Genomic DNA, 24840 nt, shown 5'->3' with positions numbered 1-24840 from the left:
AGTTTCTTAAAAAATAAGAAATTTATATGGGATTATTTTTTTATATGTTCTATCATTTTGGCAAAGATTGGAAAGTGTTTCGGCCATGAATACTTATTTTTACATTTAAACCATTCAATGTAATTTTAATTTTAACTATTAAATTTTCATACAAATTACTATTTACCTATAAAATTTTAACAAATTTTAGTTTTTTACAATTATTATTATTATTAAAATTTTATCATGGCAAAAATATTAAGAAATATCGAAAGAAGTTTCGGTAATTTTAAGGTCTATTAATTTGAATTATTTATTTTTCTTGATATTTAACTTTTCAATAAATTTTCAGGAAATTTTATCATGGTGATAATGTTGTGAATTCTCTTATGTTTGGACTTATGTCCCATGATATTTGAAATTATTGATACTCCTTTTTAAAAATTTTAACTTGGGGTCTGGTGAGAATGGAACTTAAAACGTCATGTTGTGGCACCTGCCATTCTGCCAACCTGCGACTTTTACCCATTCTCTGAAAGTGTTGATATTCCTGCTCAAATATGTTCATAGTACTTGCTTTTTAATCTTTCAGCTACTTCTCGTCTTCTTGTGTTCTGATCACATTGTGACAAACTTGGGTGGGTGGAAAGGGTAGGTGAATTTTCTTTGAAAACCATTTCCTCTGACGATAGTTTGAGCACTTCTGGCTGTGCGCCTTTTTAGTAGGTCAAACTGTTGTTTAAACATGCAACTAGGCTTTTAGATGGAGGGATCCATGGTACTGGTATAGATCATGGAGTGCACCTAGAAGCCTAGGAGTTATGCTTGTGGCATACCTTGTATTGCTTTTAACATTCATTTTAAAGATTCGCAAGATCACAAGTTTTTTTTTCTATTCCACGTGTTTGAACAGATTGTCCATTTGCTTGTTTGATTTCAAACATATTATGCTTGTGTGTGCATTTTTGTGTCCAGTAACATAGATGTATCTGATATACTCGAGGTATACTTTTGTCCACTCTTTTCTTATCTTATCATGGAAATTATGGTTTATGCGTTTCATCACACCTTACATAATAGGATCATGTTTGTGTTTAATTTCTGTTTTATGATTGGCCTATAAATTGACAACATATTGTATGTGAAATTAAATAGATGTTTGATTAATATTAGAAAACCTTGCTCATGAGGTTTCTATGATAATGAAACCGTGCTCTTGTGAGACAGGTTTTTCGTAACAAAATTTTTTCTTTGGTTACGTTATTGTAAATCTTGTTGGCTAACATGTACAGCTTTTAAAATGTCTATGGTTCTCAATGCATATTTGGGAATGATATCCTGAAATTATCTCATGGTTCTTTACAATAAATTGGAAATAACAGATCTGCTCTAACTTGAACTTGCTGGCTTCTAATATTTGAAAATAATTGCTTCTAGGGACTTGGCATCAAATAGCCTTCAAGGACGTGTTCCTACAATCCTAACAGAGCTGGATGAGCTGAAGAAACTGTATGAGTCACAATTGTTATTGCTTAAATTTTCAAGTCTTTCGACTCTTAAGAAAACATACACTTTGTACTTTCCATTTCTAATTAGCCTAACTCCTTTCCTGCTTTTCAGGAATCTGAGCCATAATCAACTCAGTGGAACCATCCCAGAGTTTCCATGTTCATCTATGTTAACATCAGTGTATGAACTAGTTTTTATAGCTGAGTTCTAAACAAAATGCTTCAACTTATCACTCTTCGATTGTGTTGATTGATATTTTAGCGTGTGTGAACCAATAAAAAGCCTCAACATTGAATATTTAATCAGCTGGTGAAATTTTCTTGTTGTCCTTTATTCTGGTTGATTCCTTTCCATTGGTAGAGTATCTTTGTAGATGCAATTTGTCATGACATTTTTTTGCAGGTATTTATTTCTATCTTTTCTCGCTTGGCTATGGGGTTTGTATGGGTACCTAGTGAAATTTTATTGTTTTCCTTTATGCTATTTGTTTTTTTTCCATTTGTGGATTATCTTTGTAGGTGCAATTTTTTGTTCTTTTGTTTCACTAGGCTTCAAGGGATTTGTATGAGTACCCACCATCATCTGAGCCTTATACCGACTACGTGGGGTCGCTTGCACGAATCTAGTTCCGCCACTTTGCTCTATCAAGGGCCATACCCTCAATCAAACTATAGGTCACTATATCTCTTCTCACTACTTCCATCCATGTCCTTTTGGGTCTTCCTTTTACCCTTTTACAGTCTTCCACATATTCCAAATCGCCTCCTCAAATCGGTATTTCTAGGTCGACATTGCACATGGCCAGACCACCTAAATCTACTTTCATTCATCTGCCTATTAGAGCCACCCTTAAGTTCCCTTTGATGTACGGGGGTACCCACCAGTTATATTAAATTCAAAGAATATGTACTATATGTCAATGACTGTAAACTTTGTGGTTTGTAGTCCAATTTGGAGTAAAGTACAAACGCTCCTTAGTCTATACTCTAATTTGAGAAATTCCATAATGGGCTACTTATTTACATTGCGTTTGCATTTTATACTTCTTTTCTTCTTGAGCTATTTCTTTGTGGCCATTCTTTCTCATGCAACTTCCCTTTGCCTTAATTTTGACAATCTTTCTTGATACCACTATTCCCCTATCGTTGTATCATTTACCTTGCTTAGTGTTTCAAAAAGCGTCAGTTAGTGCCTAGGCAACCGGGGGCTCCAGGCCGCCCAGCATCTAAGTGGGTGCCCAGCGTCTAAGTGGGCGCCCAAAACCTGGGCGGCCCAGTAGAAAAAAAAAATTGTGGGGTTTTTCTCTCTCTAAAATAGGCTCTAATGGGTTTTAGGTTTCAAATGAACCTAAAACCCACAATTTTGCTCCTTTAGTATTAAAAAAATTATAAAAAATGCACTCAACAAAGGGCATTTCTACCCTCGGCAGGGTGCAGGCCTTGGGCGGCCGTCTAGGTGTCGCTTAGGCGGGTTCAGGCGGCCACCTGGGTGGGCGCGTAGGGATATCCATCTAATTTGGCCATCTAGGCTTGGATGATGCGCTCAAGCCTTTTGGGACTGCCTAGGCGTCCGCCCATGCGCTAGGCGGTCTGCGTTTTAAATCACTGCTTATGCTCTGTCTTGCTCTTTGCCTCCTTTCCTCCCTTTTTTGGTTTGTAAAGGATTTTCTTTAATAGTTTGCGGATGGTGGTTGCGTGTTGTAGAGTTGCTCCCACTTTCTGGGAGTTTTCCTTTGTTTATACATCCTGGTAGCACGTATTTTTATTGCTACCGGTAGCACTACGTTCTACTAAGCTACCTGCATCACGCTGCGCATTTTTGTAGACTGCGGGGTGCACCCTTTCTATTTGTATAGCACACTCTTCTGATCCTTTAGTGCTTGGCAGTATTATACACTTTATTTGCTTTGCTCTAGGTAGCATACTATTTATTTGGTATAATATGGACCTTCCAGGAATTTTCTGGGAGCTTTGAGCTTGGAAGGGATTTCTGTGTATATTTGGGGCTTAGTTGGGTTTTTCAAAATTTGGACTCTGCCAAAGAAGGGCACAGAACTGCACGTCATTCTGGTTGGTGATGGCAATTGGGGAGCTTCTTTTGAATTTGAGCAAGCCAAATGGGAGACTCAGATCTATATCTGAGTCTGGTGGGATCTGTAGCTCCTCCTCTGTTGTCCCAACCTTCTGCTAAATTTCATCCTTGAAGACCTGCAACAGCTTCAAATCTTGAACCCAAATGTATTTGTTTTCTTGTGGAACCATGTAGAATCTTGAGCATGCATAGCGCAATGGGGGAAAACAGAGGTCTGAACAGGGTGGTTTCTTTGTGGCTGCTTGGATCTGTTTTTTGAAGAAAATACCATCCTGGTTTCTGACCATTGCTGGGTTGGCTAATGGTTTTTCTCATCTGATTGTTTTCTGTTTGCACTCTTCCCCATCTCCTCTTCAGTTTGCTATTTATTTGCTCAACATGAGGAAAAATCATCGTTAAACACACAAAGGGCACACAAATGAGACACTCGATTATACTCAAATCTGTTGCAAGAACTGATCACCATCAATTTTATTTACCCATACCTCAGAGGGGAGTCCAAAGCCTGGTTCGACTTCAACACATATGTCTACACAGTTGATATTTTGGCAGTCTTGGATAGTAGTGACCAGGTTTCTGACGGATGCGGCCTATAGCCAATAAGGTTGGAAGACCATAGATGGTCAAGGAGATTGAGCAGTCTTACCCATATTGAGATAGAATTGATGGAAGTTATTGGGAGTGGTTCCTTCAGGTTGAATGTTCCTATAAATTTCATTTATATTACCTGGACAAACCGTAGCCCCTCTTAAGCTCTCTATCCATATCTTCTCAAAGCTTTCCTATTTTCATTCATATTCCCCCAACAAACCATAGTCCCTCCTCAAGCTCTCTATCTATGTCTTCTCAAAGCTGATGTCTGAAGATGACATGCATATCTTATTTCCTTTGGCAATGATATCCAATTTCTTGTTTATCTTTCAAATGCACTGATTATTCTTTGAGATAAGTAGGACCATCGAGGTCTTCCTGTAGAAAGTCCTGATGATGGATGCTTCCCATATTCTCAAGCTTTATTGAGAAACCATGAGGTTCCTACAATGTCAAGTCTACTTGGAATAGTTTGTTGAGGGAATCACAATAGATTGGAGCCTGTCTAGACAATTTCTGAAAATTACTATGCCTTTTTCCATGTAGTTTCTTGTTGCCGCACAGATATCCCTTGTTAACCCTCCCCGTCTGGTGGTTTGGTCTATTTAAGTTCTGGGTTGATGGTCATTTGTCCATTTTTTGTTGTTGTCAATGGTGGAGGGTTTGGGTAAGGGGGTCACAAGGGTGAGGGAGATTGAGGAGGAGAAGCGGATGGATGTTCAAGGAGGGGGATGGCCACAAGGGTGGGGCAGGTTGAGGAGGAGGAGAGGATGGATGTTCAAGGAGTGGGGATGGGTGGGGATTTGGGGTGGGAGGGGGGACGGAAGGGAACCCATCTTCCCCAAGTACCTCCATCTAATCATTCCAAGAGAGTAACATTTCACGAGTATTTCTCATAAGTAACAATATTACATACTTCGGTTACCAGAAATTATCACAATATTCCAGGATAAGAATATCAGAATTATGGTGCTCGGAGCCTAAAACTTTTGTTGTCCTTTATATTTTTAAAGCTATATTAATAGTGTACTGAGGATTAATTTGGTGGCTTGGCTTTAATTCAATTTGTCATGATGTTAACCATTTTACCTTCCTGCACGCAGGGATATCCGGTATAATGAATTTACAGGGGCTATTCCACAATCTTTTACCTGTCTTCCACATTTGTCAACTCTGTAAGATTTGAACTCTATGGTTCCTTGTGTTCCTTTTTTTTATTTGTTCACTTGTTACTTTCCACCACACATTCTAATAGTTATCAAAGTTAGTTCAAATATTCTTCTTTCTTTTTTTTATTTGTTCACGTGTTTTAACAGCATCCTTCATTACCTCCTTTGGAGGATATAATGTAATAATTTATAATAATCGGATCGTATTGAACCACATCGGATCTGTTTTAGCAATATTCATGAGACCTTTTTCAGGTTACTTGGATGTAACCCTGATCTGAGCTCTGACCTTCCTGCTGGTCTAAATCCAAATGTTGTGACAGGGTAAGTCTGCTTACGTTGTCAATGATGAGTCTACACTCATAAAGAAGTCTGTGGAAATTGCATTCATATGTTTTTTTTACTTAAATCTACAGCTCTGATGGTTGTGATACTCAAGATGAAATCAATGGACAAGCCCAACGAAATACTGTTTTTATAAGCAGTGTTGCAGGTGGATCTGTTGCTTTCACTGTTGCAATTGGAATAATCTTCACCTGCTTCTACAGGCGTGGGTTCCAGCGTCATAGAAGAAAACAGATTGCTAGCGGTGTGTTCCTTAACCTTTACATTTCCATGATTTATACAAGAATGAACGCTCGAAATTGTCAATTGGTAGAAGCATTTATATATTAGATGAAATTAATAGAATCATACATGCAGTCCCTTCCTACCTCTACCTTTTACCATCTAAATTGTTGAATCTTCCAAGAGTTATAGTGCTAAGATTTAGACTAGGTTACTATTGGAGAAAAGAAGAAAGACTAGCTTAAAGGAAAATCAAGGTAGGGATTAGTTTTATTGATAAAATTGACTGTTGTTGAGCATGTTATAGCCTTCTGACGTCTCATGCTGTCCGAGATTGTTAGAGTCCAAATAAAATTCAGATATGATATCAGGGTTTCGAGGCCTGGCTTCTGTTAGAACTGGCTGTAGCAAAAGCGAATTGAGCACTATTTCTACAGCTCATTATTTTTCTCATTCATGTACCACATGGAAATTCCTTAGCATAGAATCTTAATATAAATATATGAATATATGTAAGCATTTACGTATATGTATGAATGTCAGTGTTACATGTATTCATTCATATAATGGTCTAGAAACATCCCGATGCATGCAGTGCCTTCAATTCCAGTATCCGTGGATCTGGTTTCAAAGCCCATTCGGATTCAGCCCTTTTCTTTGGAGACCATTGAAGTCACCACATGTAAGTATATGACAATGATCGGGGAAGGTGGGTTTGGAGCAGTTTATCATGGTAATCTAAATGGTCAAGACATTGCTGTAAAGGTTCGTTCTGCCATTTCAACTCAGGGAACTCGGGAATTTGAGAATGAGGTATGCAATAAGTTGATCTTATTTCTTTTCCTTTTCTTGGCCTATGGTTGCATTCCTTTTCTTGTATATTTCCTGTTGTAATTTTATTTATTTATTTATTTATGTTTATTTTTTTAATGTTTTGCTCTTCAAGCAAGATAAATATCACTAGCAGAGAAGTTTACTGGTTATGATAGTTATTGGAAGATATTTTCAAAGCTTATATTCCCTATTTTCTGCAATTTCCAACTTGATAATTGTAAATGAATTTTCGAAGCAGCCTTTTTTTTTTTCTGGTTATGCCAAAACTTTTGCTAAGTTTTTCGGAGAATAATATGGCTACTCCAGCTTACCGAGGAAGAGAAAGGATATTCTAATTTTACTAGCTACTTCTAGACAATCTTTCCTTGGTCTTATCAGAACATATTTCATGTTGATTCATTTCATGAAGATATTCATTTACAAATTGGATGAATATATACCTTTTTCTTTTGTAATAATATATGCTGTGTATAGTTTTTGTGTCTGTCTATCGATAAGTTGCAAATGGGTAATTTATTGAATTAAAAAAATCAATCCATGGCCCAAATTGGTGAGAGTGGAAGTATGAACACCTGATCATGGCATGGCTTCCTGCTTATTATCCAATTTATCGCCGGCAAGTAAACCTTCTCTATTTGTTTATTTTTAAACTTTTATTTTTTAATTTGTGAACAGTTAAACTTTCTATCAGCCATCCAACATGAGAACCTGGTTCCTCTTCTTGGCTATTGCTGTGAGAATGACCAGCAAATTCTAGTATATCCTTTCATGTCAAATGGCTCTCTCCAAGATCGTCTCTATGGTACTCGTCTCCTCTTCAATATTATTGCCTAAGCTCAAAGCTCTAACTATTGGTGTCTTGTTACCTGAGTTTCTTCCTTTTTCTGTTCTTTCTTTGTCCGTCATTAACAGGGGATGCAGCCAAAAGAAAACCTCTGGACTGGCCAACCAGAATATCAATTGCTCTGGGTGCTGCTCGTGGTAGGTAAAATTTTAATAATGTATGGAAAAGTATACTGCAAACTAATGGACTATGACTTACTCAGTCACTGTTTGTCTAAATGTTGAATGGTGTATTGAAAGTGGGACCCATCAATGAGGTCTTGTCCTGCTCTGTTGAGTTCCACTTTCCGTCCACGCATCCTCATCATTATGTTGGACTACAATGACTCCAATGGTACTCTTTCTAGAACTTGGAATATCCAAAATGTGCCGCTTATTGTGAACTTGGCATAATCTATGAAGTTATAGTCTCAAGCGAGCCTTGTCGTGTCTGATTCAGGTCTACTCTATCTCCATACTTTTGCGGCTCGATGCATCATACACCGGGATGTTAAATCTAGTAACATTCTTTTGGATCATAGTATGTCAGCAAAGGTGGCAGATTTTGGCTTTTCGAAATATGCGCCCCAAGAAGGAGATAGTGGTGCCTCCTTGGAAGTACGCGGAACGGCTGGCTATCTGGACCCAGAGTGAGTGAGACTTGTTCCTTTACAATATGAATTGGTCAACAGGTTGTAATGCCCTAATCTGTGTAAAAGGGTGATAGATAGCGTTTGTCTTTCCAGAAATGGTAAAAAAAAAGATTTCCTTTTCAATGTGGCCATTATGATCCTGCAGTGAGAATACAATTGATTTTGAGTTTTCTTCCTTATTTGGGTTTTCTTTAGTGTTTGGGAAGTGATGTTGTGAAGTGCCTGATTCAATTCTGGGCCTATTACACCCCAGTGGGGCATAATTACTTTGCCATGTTTACTATTCCAGTTCAATTCTCATTTTGATCTTAAAAAGCTGGGGTTGAACTGATTGGGCAATTGGGGTGTGTTATGGTTTCACTTTTTCTGTTTCTGGGGCCGTCTGCTACATGAGCTAAGTTTTTGGGTTCTAGTTTCTCCACAATCATTAAAGAAATCTTTGGCGTAACTTGTGTTACTTTTTAGAAAAGGTTGTTACTATTCTGGAAACCCTCAAATCGATTATCTCGGCCTCAAGATTCATAGACATGAAAAAAGGGGATTTCTAGTCCTAAAAATAGTTGACTTTCTCAAAAAAGAGAAAAAGTTCATTTTTTTACACATAATCTAGATCGTCTATTTTCAAGATTTTCAAGTGTTTATAGATCTGCTTGATCGTCACCATTTCTGAAATTTTAAATTCATAATTGGGGAGCTACAATATATTTTCATATCATCGCAAGGCTCTGTGGCACCAAAACTGCATTTTCGGCATAGTTTTGAGATGCACCTTATTTCAATAGGATAAGGTTGACACCTTATACAAACCTCACCTATATATATATATATATATAGAGAGAGAGAGAGAGATATATATATATATATATAGAGAGAGAGAGAGAGAGAGAGAGAGAGAGAGAGAGAGAAAGAGAGAGAATGATACTATGAGACCCTTCTACACCCATGTGAGTAGGACCTCAAAGGATCACCATTAAATTTTGACACAGATCTCTAGAAAACCCATTCACCCAAGACCTACACCCATGTCATAACTTTTCTAGATATCTGTGTCAAAATTTAATGGTGATCCTTTGGGGTCCTACTCACATTAGTGTGGGAGGGTCTCATAGTGTCATTTCTCATATATATATATATAATTACTTTTTCTATCACACATCAGGATCAGATATATATACTCTATAAAATCAGATGCTGGTAAATTGATAGATTCTGTAACTGCAGGTACTACTCGACCCAACAGCTGACTGTGAAGAGCGATGTATTCAGCTTCGGAGTGGTGCTGTTGGAGATCATAAGTGGCCGTGAGCCTCTCAATATACACAGGCCCCGTAGTGAATGGAGCTTAGTTGAATGGGTGAGCTTTTCCAGATCCATGATCCATAAAATGTTTGCATTCTTGGCCGCCATTTCAAGAGATTTTTCTGTTTTTTGTTATTTGGATTGGTCAACTACTAAGGATTCAGTTGCCATAAGTACACCACGATCAACTGGACCGTGGATAAACCATTGCCCCATAGGGTCATCAATGAAAGGAGCGGGATGAAGAAAGTGGAACCCCCTATTGGGACAATTTCTTTGTTGCACTCCATCCAGAGTTTTCTCATTTTGTCAGCTGGGAAAGATGACTCAATGTGCTATGTTTTTGCTATATGATGCATAGGATTAGAGTATATACTTCGTAAAACACATGTTTACGTTTGAGCTCTTAGAAAGTGGGTTTTGGGGTTGGGCTTTCAGGCAAAATCACTTATAAAGGAGGGGAAGATAGAGGATGTAGTGGACCCAACCATAAGGTCAGCATATGCAGGGGAGGCCATGTGGAGGATGGTGGAAGCTGCATTGACTTGTGTAGAGACATTCGGGACGTATAGGCCATCGATGGAGTATGTGGTGCGCGAGCTTGAGGATGCATTGATCATAGAGAACAATGCGTCCATGTACATGAGGTCCATCGAAAGCTTTGGGTCATGTCGCTTTCCCTCCCTTGAGAGAAAGAATTCCCTCTCACCACCCTCTGCCACCCCCTCTGAGCCTTCTCCCATCAACGCCCAAGCCTTGCCCCTGCCAGTGCCAAGATAACTCTCTCTCTCTCTCTCAATTTTATACATAAGAATGTGTCAACCATTTGTATAGCATAATGATGGTGAACTTTGAGAAACTATTTTTTGTCAGGCATGATTTTTATTGGATTCACAAGCAATCGTCAAACTTACCTGATAATTCTGGTTGTTGCTTTATTTTTTGCATTAAATATCATGTTGGCTAATGTTGAATGAAATTCACTTCTGTTGGTGTAGCTTAGACTGAAAAATTTTAATACGGAGGCATGACCTCAATTTCATGGAATTGGGCATTGAGCTGTTTGCCTTTGAATCGTAAGTAATGATTGCTTAGTTGTAAACTATGATTTTTTGGTGGTGGAAAAGTATATATTGAGACTATTTACCTTTGGTACAAGGTGGTCACAATTAATTTTGACCATTAGATGTGAAATTGGATGGCTGTATTTATTCCATTGACTAAGCTCGAACTTCAAAATAAATTTTCTTGAATTTTGTGACACATCCAAGCTATTAGATTTCACATCGGATGATTGCAAGTAATTGTGATCGTCTTGTATCGAAAGTAAATGATCTCGTAGCATAGAACCCTTTATTGGTATATCTTGCAATTACGACTTGATAGCTTGGAAATGTTTGCTTGTACATGGCACGGTTAAGTCCCTTGTTTGATGGACATGCACTTTTGGGGGCCGTGTGAAACCTGCCAGGCTCGTTTCTTTTCAGTAGGGGGTGCCAGCAGGGTGGGCCAGGTTGCGTTGGTGTGCTTTGTGCCAAGTTGGTGGACTTGTGGGTTGGCTCGTTTGGGGGTTATGTGAAACCTGCCAGCCACGTTTCTTTTCTATAGGGGGTGCCAGCAGGGCGGGTCGTTTGGGCCTAGTTGTTGGACCTGTGGGTTGGCCCTGGGTCTCTCTCTCTCTCTCTCTATATATATATATATATATATATATATATATATATATATATATATATATATATATATATATATATATATATATATATCAAAATCAGATTTGTAGTTGTTCTTATGAACAAATACTTATGTTATTGGAACTAATGCTTTGTAGAGTATGTTATCCTATTTTGAAATTGGTTTTTTCTGTAGTAGCAGAGCTTGTCACAACATAGGTTTGAGCAAAGTTGATTTATTCATTAGTAAAGCAGGAGCCAATGGAGGTGCGATGATGTAAACGCCCAAGCTAGGAGGAGCCACTGGAGGTGCCATGATGAAAAAGTCCAAACTTCACAAGTTACAGGATGCAGTTATCCGAGAAAAAGATCTGCTTGTGATATGATATAGTTTTAAAGAAAGAAAAAAATCTCCTTGTAGTTTTAAATTTGATAGATCAAGCCTTAAATAAAGAAGTTTTACTTGAAGAAAAACAATGCCAAGGGGATTGCAGAAAAAAAAAATTAGTAGGGGTCCTACCTGTAGGATTTTTTAGGTAGGTTTTTCCTATTTTTATTTAAGAATATGTAATTTACAAGCCAAAATATTATATGCTACTGAAAAAGATAACGTCCAAGATCCCAAACTTTGAATATGTTTAACTCAATATCCATTTTTTTTTTTTGGAAAAATATCATTTAAGGGGGTTAAAATCCTTGCAAAATCATTGTGGTGGCTAATTTATTCTACATAACATTCGAGGGTTTGCCTTTTTATTTTATTTCACTAGGTACCTATTCAAAATAAATAAATAAATTAAGTGTCTAAAATGTCCTTGTTTAAAGGTTTATAAGGATGAATTTGACCCTCAATTGAATGACAAAAATAACAGTACTTATTCATGATTACAAATAAGAACCACATTATTCAAAGTTCGTAATGAGGAGTAATTAGGTATTTATGTCATTTGATACATGCAAGGAATAAAAATATCCCTAGTTGTTTACTACTAACTTTGAACAATGTGCTTCTTATTTGTAAATCTAAATAAATAGGGATATTTTATCTTTCAATTGAAGTTCGTTGGGATGAAATTATTGAAATGTCTCTAGTTGTTCAAATTTTCGAAATTTAATTGTTGTAGGAGGTAAAAAAAATAGAAATAAAATGCCTCACATATATTAGTTACTCACATATTAGTTAAGATCTTTTGACCCCTTTTATGACTTTGTAAGGAATTGCAACCCCTTAAACGATATTTCCCTTTCCTTAAAAATATTTATTTGTTGATTCTAAAGTAGATTATAAAAGCTCATGTGCCGGAGGGAGTAAGGTACAATGTGCTCCCACGTGAAAGCATACTCTCTACTTACTCCTTTGGCCAAAAGAATGACCTAGGATGATTCTTATGATTGATTTGGATTCAGCTATGAATTATCATACAACTATATTTTTCAAACAAAAATATTTCGATTACGAGTTCCTAATCCAAAAATAAGACATTTTTCGCTCGATTACAGTTTTTGATATTTCCCCTTTCTATGAGGCGGGTCACTAAGTTGAAGAAGTTAAATCTTCAAAATTTGGAGTTCTAAAAATACTCGTGAATTGGGCAACAGGTGGAACTAACCATCGGTATAGATTCTTTTGACATTTATACATATGGGATTGTATACAATACGATCATTTACCTTTGATATAAGGTGGTCACAATTCCTTACAACCAATAGTTTAAAAAGCGGATCGGTGATCTTGATCGGGCACCTCAAAAATCGATCCGGATCGGTCAATTCGCGATCCGGATCAGGAATCGATCGGATTAAAGCTTCAAAAAAATCCAAAAAATTATTAAAATTCATTATAAAAGTTGTTTTTTAGGAATTCAATAAAAAATGAGGATACTACATTATTAACTTTCATTTTTTTTATCAATTTGTGAATATTGATATGTTCTTTCTCTGTATAAACTTATTTTAACTATTAAATTTGCATCACATAAAAAAAAAATCATAGAATTATCATGGATAAAATATATAATTATATATGGACTATTATAAAGAGTAGACTAATCAATGAAAGAATGGCCATTAAAATCTCGTTTTGGCGAAAAACCCTAACCCGCTAAAAAAACCCAAACTATTACAGCATAACTAACTATAATCCAAAATTATTACAACATCACTAATTATAATATTATATACTGAAATTATAATTATTAGTTTACATTTTATAATTATTTATTAGACAAATAATAACAAATTAAAAATATTTTTATAATATTATCTAATTTAAAATGTATTATTGGCAACTGTAAGAAAAATAGTACATTACAGGATTTATAATGTAAAAATTCATAAATAAAATGAAAGATTTGGTTATCAATGTAAAAATTAATAAAATGTGTACAAATTTTGGAAATAACACTTCAATTTTTTAAAAATTTATTTGTTTAGGTTTCTATAATAAATTTAGTAAAAGAGATTGTTAGTAGATAGATGGAGATTTCAAATAGAATAAACTTTTTATTTTTATTTTTTTTATACCTTTCATATTATTTACAAAAATAATTATACCACTATATACAACAAAAATTAACTGTTATATAAAAAATAATTTTTTTATTTTTCATTTTCTTATATCTTTTATATTATTTACAAAAATATTTATACTTGTACCAACCACTATATACACAACAAAAATATTTATATTTATACCAACCACTATATATACAACAAAAATGCAACACATGCTCAAGGGGATTCGAAAACAACAAAAATATTTATACCAACCACTATATACACAACAAAAATGCAACACATGCCCAAGGGGATTCGACCTTGGAACCTCAAGTAAAAAAATCAAAGTCATAACCATCAAGCCATCTAACTACATATAATTATAAATTGCTGATTAATAGACTATATTTACATTTCGTTTTCATTTAATGATGTTTGGGAATTATCCCACATCAAAAGATGAGTATTCAACTTTGGTATATAAATACCTATGCAATATGAATTATAAAATGTGTGTAAAAATATTAGGACAACATCACACGTGCGTTTAGATACACGTGTGCACGTGAGTGTGCGTGGGGTACACTCGCACGTCCGCTTGGACACACGTGTGCAAGCGTGAGTGTGCACATGTGCACGCGTGAGTGTGCGGGGTACGGTCGCACGTGTGCTTGAACACACGTGTGCACGTGTGAGTGCGTGGGGCACGCTCGCACGTGCGCTTGGACACACGTGTGCACGTGTGAATGTGTGTGGGGCACGCTCGCACGTGCGCATGGACACACGTGTGCACGTGTGAGTGTGCGTGGGGCACGTTCGCACGTGTGCTTGGACACATGTGCATGTGTGAGTGTGCGTGAGGCACGCTCGCACGTGCTTGTCATGCGTTTACGTGTGTGAACTGGGCTGAACCGGATAGAACCGGATGGGAACCGGCGGTTCCACTCTAGAACCGAGCGATTCCCGATTTTTGGTTGGAACCGACATGGGCACGCGTGTTTTCGAGTCGAACCGAGCGAGTCCAGTTTGACTCGCCGTTTTTTAAAACACTACTTACAACCATTTGATGTAAAATTTGATAGTTTGGATGTATTACAAAGTTCGAAAAAATTTATTTTGAAGTTTGAGTTTGGTTAATGAATAATTGCAGCCATCCAATGCCACATCCAATGGTCAATGTGACCACCTTGTATCAACAGTAAATGATCTCATTCTATACTTTCTCTATACATATATGCATTTCAAGTTTCGGTAAATGATCTCACTCTATACTTTCTCTATACATATATGCATTTCAAGTTTCTTTGAAGGGATGGAAGAACATTTTGCAGTGTCTACTTAAAGAGCCTTGTGAAAAGCATCCATGATCCATGAATAGCACTGCGCATTGATGGCTGAGGAAGAAAAAAATGTTCCTTGACAAGTGGTTATCCAATTGGGCCTAAAGTTACAAAAAATTTATGCAATAAAGACATTAACTTTCGGTATAATGAGTCATAATCATTATTGATCATAGATGTGAAATTGATTGGCTAGAGATGTGTCATTGATTGAGCGAAAAGTTCAACATAAAATTATTCAAATGTTGTGACACTCCTATTTGTTGGATTTCACATCAATTGCTAAACGTGATTGTAAAATCCTTGCACCAAAATTGAAGTCTTAATAGTATACAATCTCAAAAGTATATTCCCCCAAATGCTAGATACTAAATGGGCATAGAAAAAAGAGAAAAATAAGGGAATAAAAAGAAAAACTCCAATACTATTTAAGTAGGGCTGGCAATGGGCCAGACCATCCTTGTTCCCTTGGCCTAGAACCGCCAAAGAGGCCATGGCCCCATCAAGGTTGGGTGGGGCTGGGCCAAATAGAATTTAATAAAAACAAAACAAAAACATAAAAAAATAAGGGCCAGGCCAAACTTGCCTTGACCCTAGCCCAGCTGCCCTCTGTCCATGGTGGCCACGCCTTTGGGCCACATTTTGTGGCTTAGGCCCTAGTTTTTTAGGGTTGGGCCAACAGGGCCCAATCGAACAGCCCTCTTATATTTAAAAAGTTAGTAGGGGTGCACACTGGTTGTGTTCGGCTAAAACTGACCCATCCAATAGAGTCCAAAGATTGAACCGGATCCAACTCACCACAAACCATCTAAATTGACATCTAATGGTTAGGAACAATTGTAGCCTCCCAATAACAAAGATAAAGGGCCTTGACTTTGGTGGTGTACATAAATTCTAATGACTTGCGTCAGTTTTGCTGTCACAAAACTGAATAAAAATCCTTCATTTTACATTTGGTACAATATGACCAAGGCTGAAAACAAGCAGTTATCGTTGTGTAACGAGCATGCTATGTTATTATTCCATGTAGGCAACCGCTAACGGTACGAAAAACCAGAAACAGAAAAATAAGCTGAAAAATGTGAAAACATGATATTAGTTTAAAATAAATTTTCTGCTTTGAAAGCATCGTTAGTTTCAAATAACGGCTATTAGAGCTTAAAATTGCTCTAAAATCTTAATAAGTAACAGCCATCTTATCAAAACAATCAAAAAATGCCACTAAGGATTTAAAAAAATAATAATCTTCTGCTTTAGTTCTTGATTTACAAGATTCAATGCTACATTACTGGACCAGTCCAAACTTGGCTTAGTGAACTCCTATTTGATAGAACTATGCAGATTATGATTTCAAAGAAAGTTTAAGGAAGTGTTTCCATCTTTGGGGAGAATAGAATAGGTGAAATTTGGAAGAGATTTCAGGAATATTTAGCACAAAAACAAAATGAAATAAAAAATATAGTAAAATAAAGATTTCAGGATTTCCCAGTTAATTTTGAAGGGATGAGGCAGAACACCTTCAAAGAATAAATGGTTTTCCGAAGTCGTATATTATGTCATCAGAATTTTGGAAGCATTTAAAAAAAAGAAAAGAAGAGAAAAGAAAGTATTCTGAGAGGGATTTACATCGGTTGGTAATCCTCCATGAGGAGGGCTCAAAATGTTAAGAAGCTAGAATTTTCTCTGGTCTTATCATCATATGGGCTCAAAAAAAATGATTTTAGCATGCAGCATAGATTCCAAAGATTTCAATGCTAACGTGGCAAGAGCAATCAATGAAAATTAATTCAAGAAATAGGAAATGCAATGATGATAGCCCACACAATCATACCAATTAAATTTTATTCTCAGAAAATAACATCACATTCAAGTGTTCACTAATAGAGAAGAGAAGCACAGCAGAAGGAAAAACCATTGATTGGTGTGGAAAAGATGCACGCAATAACTAATAAGATCACACATTCAACAGTAAATATCCATCATCATCATCATCAGAGCCTTTTTCCAACTATCGGCGGTGAATATCCAAGGCAAGAAAAACAAAAACTTACATGTAACCTATAAGCTATTACAAGTAGTCTAGATTTAACCCATTTGTTACGAGAAAAGTAAAACCATTTTTATGACTCTGTCCGTTCTATTAAGGGTCATGGAGACACATGTTAATTAAAGCCTCATAACTTAAGAAAAGTATAGACAGCACGGAAATTTGAAATTGAGAAAAATGATAAAATATAGAAACAAATTGTTTAAGGGTTGCTTGAAAGTTGAAATATAATAATCATGTAAAAATGCTACATTTAATTGATATTATTAAAATAATTGAGTAGTTTTCTTGAAATCCATAGAGTAGATGCACTAGCATGGAACTCGTGATATATTGGGTTCTACCTTAAAGGGGTGGCAATCAGGTCTGGTCGACCAGCCGGTTCTAGGTCCAGTTCCATATGTTGGACCTGGTGGGTTGGGTCCGGGCTGGACACTATCGAGTCGGGGTCCGCGTCCAGGTCCAGATTAACCCAACCCGCAATTTTTAAAAAAATCTTATATATATACACACACACAATCTATAAAATTATTATTTTTTAAATTTCTAGATTTGGATCCACGGGTCGACCTAGACCCGACCCGACTGTTGCCACCACTTCTAACCCTATTGTCTAGATCTTTAGTTTCACCCCATGCAGCATTGAAACCCATGCCTAGTGATAAAGTAAAAGTCAAGAAATAAAGAGAAAAACTATAACTTCCTGGTGTTATATTTTACAAGAGAAGGCAAAGATGCAAAAGCTGAAGTACTTTCAGATAGGAGTAACAGAATCAAGGCCCAATAACCAGAAACGTATTCAATCATTATCAAATAAAGAAAAAACAAATATTGTGTGACATAAGCAGTGGGGATAGATATAATGCTGGAAATCCGATTCAAGTGCTCACTACTCTCTCTACATTCAGCCTCCAGCCCCACAGGTAAATATACAAAGGTTCTCCAAATTCTTATTATATGATGCCAACCCCTAGCTGACATGGTGAGCTTAATCCTTGCATGTTGAGAATTTCAAGAAAAAGCAGGGGGATTATGTGATGCAGAACTCACTTGGGCTTCTATCAGTTCTAGACGACGCTCCAATGTGTCCAGCTTTTCATTGAGAGATGCCAATTTGCTTTTTGTTGTAGCCTCTATGAAATGGAAAACAACAAAAGAATGGTTAAAAGGACAAAAAAATTGAAATCATGTTTCTATTCGAGTAATCAGAAGCTTTATTGGAGATCCAATGTAGGAAATTAAGAATAGTTTGCACTCGGGAAATTATACGACTGGGTTTGTAAATGTGTATGGTCATTACTAGACTTGGTGGAAAAGCAATCTGCAACAGTAGTTGCACACTGTCAACATATAGTTGTTCTGTGTAGATGTGGCAGAAATCCAATGGAACATGGATGAGTATAGCCCATTGATCATAATTTGCCCATGGAAATGATCAATGGTTTGGTGAGAGAGTGGAACCTAGCAGGACAAGTCATGCCCTGTGATGTTCTCGCCATCATTTTCCATTAACATACATCATTTCAATGGATGGTGATGACTCAATGGACAATGGTTTTTTCATAGTTGATGGGAATGTATTAATATAGTATACTTTTGCTTCACTAAATCATGAAATTCCCGGATGTGAATAATTTGTGGAACAATAAAAAAGATAAGAAGGAGAGACAATAATTCATGAGAAAATAAACTTGTAAAGAAGAAGCAACTAAAGAAGAAACACCGAGGAAAATGGACAGAAAAAGCACCAATCCATATTCACATTGGAACCCAGCCTTCATAAAAAATGTAAAACATGCCCTCCTACTCATCAAGGTCTCCACGTCCCCCGACAACTAAAAAGGGTTATAGAATAGCATCCGTAATATAGTAGTAGGCAATTGGTCATTAGCATCGGAGATACTCATCAAGATCTCCATGCAACCCCAACAGTGTTCGAAGGTTACTTGGAATACCAACTATAACACAAGCAGTAGGCAATCAGTCATTAGCATCAGAGAGGCATTTCAAACACCAGAAATGATGAGGCTAGGGAATAAATTGAGAAGTTGAATGACTTCAATCATTTTCCCATCAAACTCAAAGAAGATAGTAGTGTAGCAGAAGTGAAGACTAAAAGTTCCAATTTAGGGCCTGTTTGCATACGCTTCCGTATTGTGGTTTGGACCACAAGCCCCATTTTCAAAAGGGCAGGATCCCCCCATAATGTGATCGGCTTAGGGTTCGGAAAAACTTAGTTGCAAGCCACACATTTCGTGAGCTGCATGTTCTTTCCTCCATGCGCCAAGGCGGAGTCTTGGGGTTCACAAAGTTTCATTTCTAGGGCTTAGAACCAGTGATTTAAAAAACGCCGAGTCGACCCCGAATCTCCCGGGTCGACACGGAAATCGGCCACCCCGTGGCGATCACGTGCGAGTTGCGAGACTGAATCGCCCCGGTGACGACATGATGATGTCATGATCTCGCGACTCGTCCTGGTGATGTCATGATGACATCATGATTGACTTGATTTTTATGTTTTTTTATTAAAAATTCAAATTTTGCGGCCCCACTTGCTCACATCAGCGTGCACGACCCACCCACATGGCCCCACTTACACATGTTGACAAAGGTGATTGGCTTGCTTCTTTTATAGAGCCTCTCTATCCCACATCTCTTTGATGAGGTTTAATATACGTTTGAAACTTTATAAAACGATTTAAACTTTAAACGTAAAAAGCTGCAATGGTGTACACGCGACGGTGTATGCCCGTCGTGAATAAGAAGGGTGTATGCCCGATGTTGGTAATTAAATTATTTGATAAAAAAAGAAAAAAATTATTAAAAATAATAATTTGGTGCTCACCACCCCTATCTTTCATAAAAAAATTTAAATTTACCTACCCAAATAAAACATAAAAACTCTATTAGGCTATTATCTCACGGGATTATTTCATTATATGATTAATAATTAATTAAGTAGTTAATTGAGATTAAAAATTAGTACTAGCTCATAGGATATTAAAAAAACAAAAAATAATACTAATTCTAGTCTATTGAATATTAAAAAATATTAGTTTAGAGGATATTTTAAGAGAGAAAAATAACACTAACTCATACCACTTTATAATTTATTTTTACATTGATAACCAAACGGATCCGGGGCACCGATCCGTTTTTTAAACCACTACTTAGAACCCTTAATCTGAGACATGGAATGATGAGAATGTGTGAAGTCTGAACTAGACATCCAAACCGGTCCTTAATAAGATGCAAAAAATTATTCTTGCCCATTGAATTTGTCAAAAGAATAGGAATGAGTACTGCCACCTAGCTAGACAATGAAGGGGAGATGCTTTCAGGATAGCAAAAGACAACAGATGGAAGGAACGATCTTCCCTTGTCAAAAGACACTGTTTAGAGCTCCAATCCAGCAAAAATTGGCAGTTTCCAGCAAAATGTCCAAGTACTACTGCATGGATGATTGTTAAAGTTCCCCCATAGAGGTGTCATGTATCTGATGAAATATCCAAGAACTTAAGCTGCAGAGAAACTTTAAAATCTCCAAGAGAGAGTGGAAGTGGGAGAGGCAGTAACAAAATGGCAGAGTTTTAAAAACCCCAGTTGAGAGCCCGTAGGGTATCCACAAAAGTGATATCAAATGCTGAATGTATGATATGATCAGACATTTAAATTATGGTTTATTATTATATTTTTATGTGTCATAAAATTATATACATTTAAGCTGTATATTTTGTGCTGTTATTTCAAGAATTTAGTCTATAAATTCTATATAGGTTGTACTTGTGGACTTGTAGCTCAAAATATTAATAAAAGAAGACATTCACTCAAAAAAATATTAATAATAGAAGACCTATTTCAAGCCAAAGAATCCATGTCAACATGATACTCATGGATACAGGAAAGTGGAACCGTATACACCTGTGGTAGTAATCCATCGTTGATGAACTCAAACCCTTGTGTAGATGGCCATGGAGACAACAGACAGAATAAAACAAAGTTTTCTTTGAACAAAAACAAAGAAACATGAATGGTGTTACAAGATAATGCATAAAAAGATTCGGTTCATGCAAAACATTTGTATTTCTCTATGTGTGTGAAACAAAGCTTGGTTTTGTACACTAATCAATGAAACTAACAATGTATTCAGGATCCAATACTGAGTCTTAAGAGATATGAGACTATAAGCATCGAAAGGGATATACCGAAAAGCTTATAAATAAGTTGTTAATTTAATTAAAAAAGCAATTGATCACGGTCCGAGTAAGCATGCCAAACCTATCATGACCTTATTTTGATGTAGAAAGAGAATACCAAGATGATGAAGTTGCTCAATAGCATTTCACTGAAATTTCTTAATGACAATACCAAGTTTTCTGGAACCACTAATCACAGCCAATTTACCCTTAAGGAATATGGTCAAACATAAATGTGTTACACAAGGCATATAATCTACTGCCCTTGTCCTTCCCCAATCTTCTTCCTCGCCCTTAAGTCACAAACCAGACACTGTGAGAAAGAAAGTAACTGGAAACTGTTTTGCATTGGTCGAGGTTACAAATAGAAAGCAAGCTCTAAGAGAACTTAGAAAAATCAAGGAACTATTTTTTCTTAATGGTAATATAAATTGACTGGAGAACTGTTTACAGCAAGTTACTCCCAAGACACAAAAGGATTACACAAACTAAGACATTCACGAGAGAGAGAGAGAGTTCCCATTCTTGGCATGTGCGTCTGCTGGTTTCATTTGCCTTCCATGAAATATGCTAAAAGCTAACCAACATTGGTCGACACAGATTGATGATCTCTTCAACAACCAAACCAATGGCATACTTCACAGAAGAAATCTAAACAAATGAATGACAAAGAGAAACCCTTATCCATCCAAGAGAAATAAGGGGGGAAACAACAAACAGTGGAGTTGTTATATGTCAGCTAGTTTCCAAACCAATTAATGTAGATAACAGATCAAAAACTATTTTTTTAACTAAAATATCATGAGAAGCTGGGTGGAAATATGCTGAATGTGTCAAGTTGCATAATCTCATGCAACACGGTAGAAGTTACATGCTTGATGCTGGTTGAAGTAGAGTTTTTGAGGCAAAGACAGTGGCCATGACATGAAACTTTCAGGAGTCCATAACCTTTACAACACATGTGACAATGAATTCTAGGATCCTTGATCTGTGATTTCTACGCCAAATGGCTAAATTGCTTTCACATTTAAGCATAGATTGTGTTGAGAGAGAATGGTATCACATTCCCAAGTACTTGAACTCATGAAAACCAATGCAGGGGTTTAAGGTCAGCAAGTAAATTCAAATGCCATTAACACTTCCTAAGTGTTTACAGTGCACTATGACAACCTTTAAAGTGCAAACAACTAGACATAAAGAATTGATAGAGCCCCAAATTTTCCCTAAGTTGGCCAAGTTAAACAGAATCATCACATAACCTTGATTGTTTTCCTTTCTTCTGGAATTTTTGGCATTTGAAGTTCCAACACCCCCCATTAAGAACAGATAATTTTTCCATACAAAGACCAGGAAGTTACGAGACACCATTCACAAGTTATTCTCTCAGAAATAACATGAGTATATGAGCTTGATCAAGAGATCACTAATCAGTACTTTGTTAAAAGGTCAACACATTGTCTTTCTCATAAATTTCCTTCCCAATTCAAGGATCCATTATGGTCCATAGAAGGTTTTGGAATGTGCAGTAGAAGCTTAAGGCAGGCTATGTTTTTGATAACCCATTTCAGCAGATCTCAGAAAAATATGCTAGTCCTAAGGTGAAGGAAAAAAAGAAGTCCACATCCCGGCACATCTCCAACTTTCTACCATAAATGAGAAAATCAGACGAATTAGATAGCAAACAAAATGGATCCAGAAAAACATTGGAAAGGCTAAAGAGTATTTGATAAATACAGCTACCAATTTCATTTGGCTAATCAAAGGCACATACCAAATTTAATTAGGAATTCAAAGAGGCGGCGAACATTAAGCGAGATGTTAGATATAAACTCTCTGTTCTCCCAATCTGCTTGGACTGCTATTCCCACATTAACTGCATTTGTAATTCCACCAGCTCGAGCCATTTCTTTATCCTAAACCTTGCCTTATCTTGTGCAGCTGAACAATGCACATCAGAACCAGAAATGTTAGCATAAACAGATCAAGAATCTAGCAACTACCCAATCAAAACAATTCATGAATAGGAGCTGGACAAGGTTGAATTCAAAGCCAAACCAAAACCCAAGATCCCAATTAAAGAAGAGAAGAAGAAAAAGCGAATTCTTTTCACAGTTAGAAAACAAACCGAATCGCAGAAAAAATATTCAAGACCAATACAGAAAGATCCAGATTTCAGTGGGCTGTGCGGTTTGAGTAACATCGAGAGAGAGAGAAAGACATACATTAGCAACATGAAGCTGAATGCATAGCCGGCCCCAAACAGATGGGATAAGGCTCGGATGCTGAAGCTCAATGAATCAGAGCAATATCAAATTACAAAAGACCCAACAAAAGCTCTGGAACTTTAGATGAAGAACCAGTAAATATTGAATTTACACTCACAAAAGAAAACCCAAGACACATGAGAGAAGATCTGCAAAATAAATATCTTGCTTACTGTAAGCGGCTTTTGCTTTCATTTCCCAAGCTCATAGTACCAGTTAACTCCAACCCAATATCATATAATTAAGAGAATGCAAATTTGCTTTCTTGAGCTCTCAAAATCAGAGGATTAATCCCTTCTCTGTGTTACTATCGTATGTTTGATATCTCACTTGTCTGTGTTACTCTGGATCCACTTTGGGTTACGTCCAAAATAACCATTCTCAAAGAAAAGAACATGCCCCCAATAATAACCCATGTGCCAACTTGCTTGGATCTCCCTCGCTCTTTAAAACACAGTATTTGTGTGTGGTGACCTCTCTCTCTCAAGTCTTTATGATTCTCAATCTTAGTACTAAACCATCATAAATATAAGATTTGTTTAGAGGGTTTATCTAAGAAAGGACAAAAGTGGGTGTTGAAGTTGGTAAACCACAGTAAATATGAGATTTGATGGACACAATGACCAAAATGGGTGTTGTTTAAGTTTGTTTGTTTGTTTAATTATGGTAAAGAAGGCAATTACTCAGTGCTCTCTCTATCTCAAGACTCTCATTCTCCATCTTAGCTACTAAACCAGAATAAATATCGATGACAAAAGTCGGTGTTGTTTGAAGTAGTTTGTTTGTTTTAATTTTGGTAAGATTGGGTGTGCGCCATTTCGAGACTTGCACACTAATCTTGTCCCTTGCCGTATATTCGAAGTGCTCAGCTCTCTAACCTGTATTCTATTTAATTTAATAAAAAAGGAAGGGACTTGTTGAAAAGAAAAGAAAGAAACTCATGAATTGCTAACTGAAATACATGCTTTTTTTTTTTTTGGGATAAGATAGATTAGTTATGGGATTTACATTCATATGACATTCGAAAGTATAAAGGGATTGAATACAATGAGACCATTTACCTTGACAATTATTTATAGGGTGCGGTTTGTATAGAGCCAAGGCTCTAAACAATCAAAATTAGAGTCTACCGTCAAATTGTGTCGGGAAATGTGGTTTCAATATTGAAAATATTTGTGATAGCCTTAAAATATATGTTCATCTTTATTTATAAAGTTTAAAGCTTCAAAAATAATAGAGATCGATAGATCTATGAAAACTTAAAAATTGACGGTCTAAAAATGAGTTTCAAAATACACTATTTCCAAAACTTG

At 36.5% G+C, this 24840-nt stretch overlaps 2 protein-coding genes and 1 long non-coding RNA gene across 12 annotated transcripts in view; 2 read left to right on the top strand and 1 right to left on the bottom strand.

The window, feature by feature from the left end:
* The window catches only part of LOC18446440 (nodulation receptor kinase), a 49420-nt gene extending 38859 nt beyond the window's left edge, over positions 1-10561 (top strand). For all 7 annotated transcript variants that reach the window (XM_020674923.2, XM_011629585.3, XM_088854733.1 and 4 more), the window contains 11 exons: positions 1417-1488; positions 1600-1668; positions 5274-5345; positions 5595-5663; positions 5756-5928; positions 6502-6719; positions 7416-7542; positions 7653-7721; positions 8023-8212; positions 9437-9569; positions 9953-10561. In XM_020674923.2, the coding sequence (XP_020530582.1) occupies positions 1417-1488; positions 1600-1668; positions 5274-5345; positions 5595-5663; positions 5756-5928; positions 6502-6719; positions 7416-7542; positions 7653-7721; positions 8023-8212; positions 9437-9569; positions 9953-10294 (1534 nt within the window). In that variant the 3' untranslated portion in view covers positions 10295-10561. The remainder of the gene's footprint in view (positions 1-1416; positions 1489-1599; positions 1669-5273; positions 5346-5594; positions 5664-5755; positions 5929-6501; positions 6720-7415; positions 7543-7652; positions 7722-8022; positions 8213-9436; positions 9570-9952) is intronic.
* A 440-nt stretch (positions 10562-11001) lies between these two features.
* Positions 11002-11658, top strand: LOC148779220 (uncharacterized). Its single transcript, XR_016046710.1, has 2 exons — positions 11002-11181; positions 11440-11658. It is a non-coding gene; the product is annotated as an uncharacterized LOC148779220 (long non-coding RNA).
* Positions 11659-17851: 6193 nt separating this feature from the next.
* On the bottom strand, positions 17852-23763 carry BRK1 (BRICK1). Of its 4 annotated transcripts, none has more exons than XM_011629582.3 (4): positions 23646-23763; positions 23486-23545; positions 23035-23201; positions 17852-18200 (listed from the first exon to the last, which is right to left on the bottom strand). In XM_011629582.3, the coding sequence occupies exons 3-4, from the start codon at positions 23165-23167 to the stop codon at positions 18079-18081; spliced, it is 255 nt and encodes an 84-aa protein (XP_011627884.1). In that variant the 5' UTR covers positions 23168-23201; positions 23486-23545; positions 23646-23763; the 3' UTR covers positions 17852-18078. The 4 variants fall into 4 exon arrangements, with proteins under 4 accessions (XP_011627884.1, XP_020530560.1, XP_011627885.1 ...); XM_020674901.2 differs by having other exon boundaries at positions 23701-23763; XM_011629583.3 differs by lacking the exon at positions 23486-23545.
* Positions 23764-24840: the final 1077 nt, after the last annotated feature.

This window comes from Amborella trichopoda, chromosome 13 (assembly GCF_054954075.1).
Source record: "Amborella trichopoda isolate Santa Cruz 75 chromosome 13, AtrichopodaSantaCruz75HAP2 v2.0, whole genome shotgun sequence".
Classification (NCBI taxonomy): Eukaryota; Viridiplantae; Streptophyta; class Magnoliopsida; order Amborellales; family Amborellaceae; genus Amborella; species Amborella trichopoda.
This window is presented reverse-complemented; position numbering and strand designations above follow the sequence as displayed.

What these genes read in the sequence shown, in the direction of transcription:
- BRK1 (XM_011629582.3), bottom strand. Translation starts at nt 23,167, where the DNA reads ATGGCTCGAGCTGGTGGAATTACAAATGCAGTTAATGTGGGAATAGCA. An exon ending in TGAATTCCTAATTAAATTTG is followed by an intron (nt 18,201 to 23,034) that starts GTATGTGCCTTT and finishes TCCATTTCATAG; the next exon opens with AGGCTACAACAAAAAGCAAA.